This window comes from Strix aluco, chromosome 2, assembly GCF_031877795.1.
Source record: "Strix aluco isolate bStrAlu1 chromosome 2, bStrAlu1.hap1, whole genome shotgun sequence".
Classification (NCBI taxonomy): domain Eukaryota; kingdom Metazoa; phylum Chordata; class Aves; order Strigiformes; family Strigidae; genus Strix; species Strix aluco.
In genome coordinates this window covers 80,715,373-80,719,532 of record NC_133932.1, presented here as the reverse complement: position 1 = coordinate 80,719,532, position 4,160 = coordinate 80,715,373, and the positions used below count along the sequence as shown (strand labels likewise).

Below are 4,160 nucleotides of genomic sequence, written 5' to 3'. Positions count from 1 at the left end.
GAATAATGCAGAAATATTGCTGAGATAGGTGAACAAATTACAGGGGTTTAAGTGGCGAAGCTCGCAGGCTAACCAGATAAAGTGGTCAGGCAACTTTCCACTCTTGAAAACGTTACTGGAAACCGATGAAATGCTTTGAACGGTCTCAGTGTATTCAGTGAACTCTGTTCTGCTGGTCCATGAATGCCTTTTTTTTTAAAGATAATACGACAACTTGGTGGTTCTTTTTTTTTTTTTTTTATCTTCTTTCCTATTCACGATTAAAAATGTGATAAATCAGGTTTTTGGCTCTGAATAACAATGGCTTGATTTAGATTTCCTAGTAAATCTATTCAAAAGTGAAACAAAGACAGCCTTTAGAGGATACCTTACACCTCACCTGGACCAGGCACGTAAGGGCAATTCAGATAAAAATCTTGTTAGTAATTCAACAAGAAATAGAGGATTTTCTCTTTTCCCTGCTTCAGGCTTTATTTAAACTCTTTGTTCAAAAATGAACAGAGTGGTAGTCGGAATCTAATTTACAGATATAGTTTAGACGTCTAACTTTAAATTAGAAGATCACACAAGAAAACCATTTACACGTAAATGTTAAAACCAATACTTAATCTTTTTTTTTTTACTTTATATTACATAAAGCCAAAATGAAACTAAATACATGTTAGCCAGCTTCATTCACAAACATTAGTCAAAATATACACATTACAAAAGTAAACCAAAAAAGAACTCTAAACTGATGAAGGATTTTTTTTTCTCTAAAATTTGTTGTGTGTTTTCTTTTTTTTTTTTTTTTAATCGCCATTTGCAATTGAATTGCAGTCGCTCTAAAATAAGCTAAACAGATAGGGTACTCCAAAACACATGTGAAACACTTCATGTTGGCGGGGAACGCAGATTTTCTTTTAAATGAGAATACTCTTCTGTCAAAGCAAAGCTCTGTTTCAGTTCAGCTAAATAATAAATAGATAATTATCACTCAGACAAAAAAGTCTGATTTAACCTTAGATAATATTGCGATCCCCGAACGGTCCCGCAATATTTTTATTCCCTTTGAAAGGCATTCATTTTCTTTTTCTTTCTTTTTTTTTTTTTTTTTCAGGTTTAAACTGAATCGACCGTGGGCGAAGTAAGTAACAGAGTTTTCAATCCGAGACCTAACGTTTCCACAGAGATATACAAATGTACAGTCTGAGGGTGCGACTTAATTAGTGTGGGGGGGGACGACACACTGGGGGACCGAGAGTCACGCGTCTTTCCTCTCGTGGCAATCACGACCCGCGCCTCCCAGCGTCCCGTAGCAGCGGACGGCAGGACCCCACGCGGGACAGGGCGCGGGCAGCACCCCACACCGCCGACTCTTGCCTTGCGTGGATCCTGCTCCCGCTGGCCCACGAGGGGCTACGAACCAAGCACACAACGTCCCTCTCCTTTCCCGGGGCCGCACCTCGTCCTGCCCTGCCCTGCCCTGCCCTGCCCGGGCCTCTTTCCCCCCGCACCCCTTCTCCCCCCGCTCTCTCTTTCCGGCGCCGGCGGAGCGGCAGCGGGACTTCTCCGAGCCCAGCACCGCGCGGGGCGTGGGGAGCGGCGGGAGCGGAGAGCCCGCGGCCGAAGAACGAGCAGCGCGGCGAGGAGGAGCCGGCGGAGGGACGGAGCTCCCCCCGTGTCTGTCCCGAAAAAGCACTTTTTGGGGGCAGGGCGGGTGGGTTACATTTTTCTTCTTCTTCTTCTTCTTTTTTTTTTTTTCTTTTTTTCTCTTCTTTTTCAGCTCGGCTATCTGCAAAGACCGCATGCAACACACACAAGCTCTAGGCGGGGCGGCGGGCGGGGACCCGACCCTCAGCCGGCGGCGCGCAACAGGTCGGCGGCGGCCCCGCTGCTCCCCGCCGCCACCCGCGCCGGCCCCCCCGCTCCGCGCCCCGCGGCCTCGGCGGCGGCTCGCCCCCCCCCGCCGCAGCCGCACGTCTGCTCCGGCACCCCTCCAGGCGGGCGCCGGAGCTCTGCGCGGGCATCCTCCGGCCGCGGGTCATAGGGCCGCGGCGTAGGCTGCGGGGTAAGGGTCCAGCTGGGGCTTGCCCATGCCCGGCAGGAGGATGTAGGCCAGCGGCGGCTGCAGCCCCGGGCCGGGCCAGGCGCTGCAGTTGCAGGGGATCATGTAGCCCGGGTTACCGGGCGACGGGTGCGAGTGCGTGTGCCCCCCGGCGGCGGCCGCGGCGGCGGCGGCGGCGGCGGCGGCACCGTGGAAGGCGCCCGCCCCGCCGGCGCCGGGGTAGCCCAGCGAGGAGGCGTAGGGCAGCCCCGAGCCCGAGGAAGAGGAGGAGGAGGAGATCTCGGCCATTTTGGAGCCCAGGTCCAGCAGGGAGTAGGGGCTGCTGGCGGCGGCGGCGGCGGCCGCGGCGGCGGCGGCGGCGGCCGACTGGGGGAAGAAGACGCGGGCGGCGGCGGCGGCGGCGGCGGCCGCCGCCTTCTCGGGGTTGGCCAGCAGCGACTCGGGCACCAGCCCGCCGGCCCCGCCGCCGTGCAGCCCGCCCGCCTTCAGCCCGTGCGGGTGCTCGTGGTCCGCCACGCCGCCCAGCCCGTAGGGCACGGGGAAGGCGAACTTGTCCTTCTTGAGCAGCGTCTTGGGCTTCCGCCGGGGCCGGTACTTGTAGTCGGGGTGCTCCTTCATGTGCATGGCCCGCAGCCGCTTGGCCTCGTCGATGAAGGGCCGCTTCTCCGACTCGGTCAGCAGCTTCCACTCGGCGCCCAGGCGCTTGCTGATCTCCGAGTTGTGCATCTTGGGGTTCTCCTGGGCCATCTTCCGCCGCTGCGCCCGCGACCACACCATGAAGGCGTTCATCGGCCTCTTGACGTGATCCACCGGCTTGGACATGGTGTCCCCCCGCCGCCCCGGCGAGCCGCCGCCCGCCCCGCGCTGGCGGCCGCCTCCTCCGGGCGCCTCTCCCGCCTCCTCCTCCTCCTCCTCCTCGCCCCCGCCGCGCTCCGCTCCTCCAAAAGCAATCTCGGCGGGTGCCCCGGCGCGGCGGCACCGGCTCCGGCGGGTGCGGGGGGGCGGCCCCCGGCGGCCCCGCTCCGGGCGCGGGGCGCTGCCGAGCGGCGGCGGTGGCGGCTCCCCGTCAGGGCGCTGCGGCGGGCGGGACGGGCGCCGCTCCCCGCCTGGGCCGCGGAGCCTCTCTCCGCGCCGCCGGTCTCCGGGCCAGGGCTCGTCCTCGGGGCTCCCCGCAAGCGGCAGCGGCCGGAGTCCAGGCGGGCCCGCGGAAAAGTCTCGACGGCGAGGGCGGGAGCCGGCGGCTGGCGAGCGGCGCGGGGCCGGGGGGGTCCTGGCTTCGCTGCGGGCGCGATGCTCCTCGGCGGTCTCCGGCGCGGCGGCGAGCCCCGGACGGGGCGGGCCCGGTCAGAGCCCGCCCGGTGCCATCGCCGTCCGCGGAGCTCGGGGGGCAGCCCGCCGCGGCGCGGTGCGGAGCGGTGCGATGCGGTGCCGGGCGGGACGGGGTCCGCGGCGGCTCTGGCGCTGCGGGGAGGCCCCGGGGGCGCGGGCCGCCCCGCTCACAGCCGCCCCGCTCCGCCCGGGGGGGCGCGGCGAGCCGCCCGCTCTTCGCACATACTCGCCGGGCGCCGGTCGCAAGCGGCCGCCGGGCGCCGCGGCCTCCTGGTTCCTGCCGCCGGACAAACTTCGCCAAGTTTCGGGCGGGCTGCGGGGCGCTCCGCCTGCCGCGCCGCTCCCCCTTCTCCGGCAGCCGCCAGGTCTCTCTGGGTTTTCTTGGCCGCCGACTCGGAGGGGCGGCGGGGCGGGCGGGAGCGGCGGGGGGCGGAGGGAGGAGGAGGAGGCGGCGGCGGAGGAGGAGGAGGAGGAGGCGGAGGGGGGGGGGTCTTAATTAAAATACTCGGCGTTCCGCGCCCGCCGGGCAGCCGACCCGGTTATAAAGTCCGCGGTGGGGTCCGCAGCCGGCGCAGTCGCCCCCTCCTCTCGCCCCGTCGGCGCGGCGGCAGGTAACGCGCGCGCTCTGCATGCCTCCGCGCCGCGCGCCGCCCTATATGTTCGCATGCGGCCTTGCCCGCGCCGCGCGCCGCGGGCAGGGCGGGGGCGGGGCCGCCGCGCCGGGAGGGGCGGGGCCGCCGCTTCCCCCGCCCCCGCCCGGCCAGGCAGGCCGGGGAGGGGCGGG

At 64.1% G+C, this 4,160-nt stretch overlaps 1 protein-coding gene across 1 annotated transcript; it reads right to left on the bottom strand.

Annotated features, from left to right (window-relative positions):
• Positions 1-445: 445 nt before the first annotated feature.
• SOX21 (SRY-box transcription factor 21) lies at positions 446-2,936 on the bottom strand. The gene has a single exon (XM_074816934.1). The coding sequence runs from the start codon at positions 2,867-2,869 to the stop codon at positions 2,024-2,026; it is 846 nt and encodes a 281-aa protein (XP_074673035.1). The 5' UTR covers positions 2,870-2,936; the 3' UTR covers positions 446-2,023.
• Positions 2,937-4,160: the final 1,224 nt, after the last annotated feature.

Bases quoted from the DNA above. Each gene is read 5' to 3' on its own strand.
- SOX21 (XM_074816934.1), bottom strand. From the start codon at position 2,869: ATGTCCAAGCCGGTGGATCACGTCAAGAGGCCGATGAACGCCTTCATG.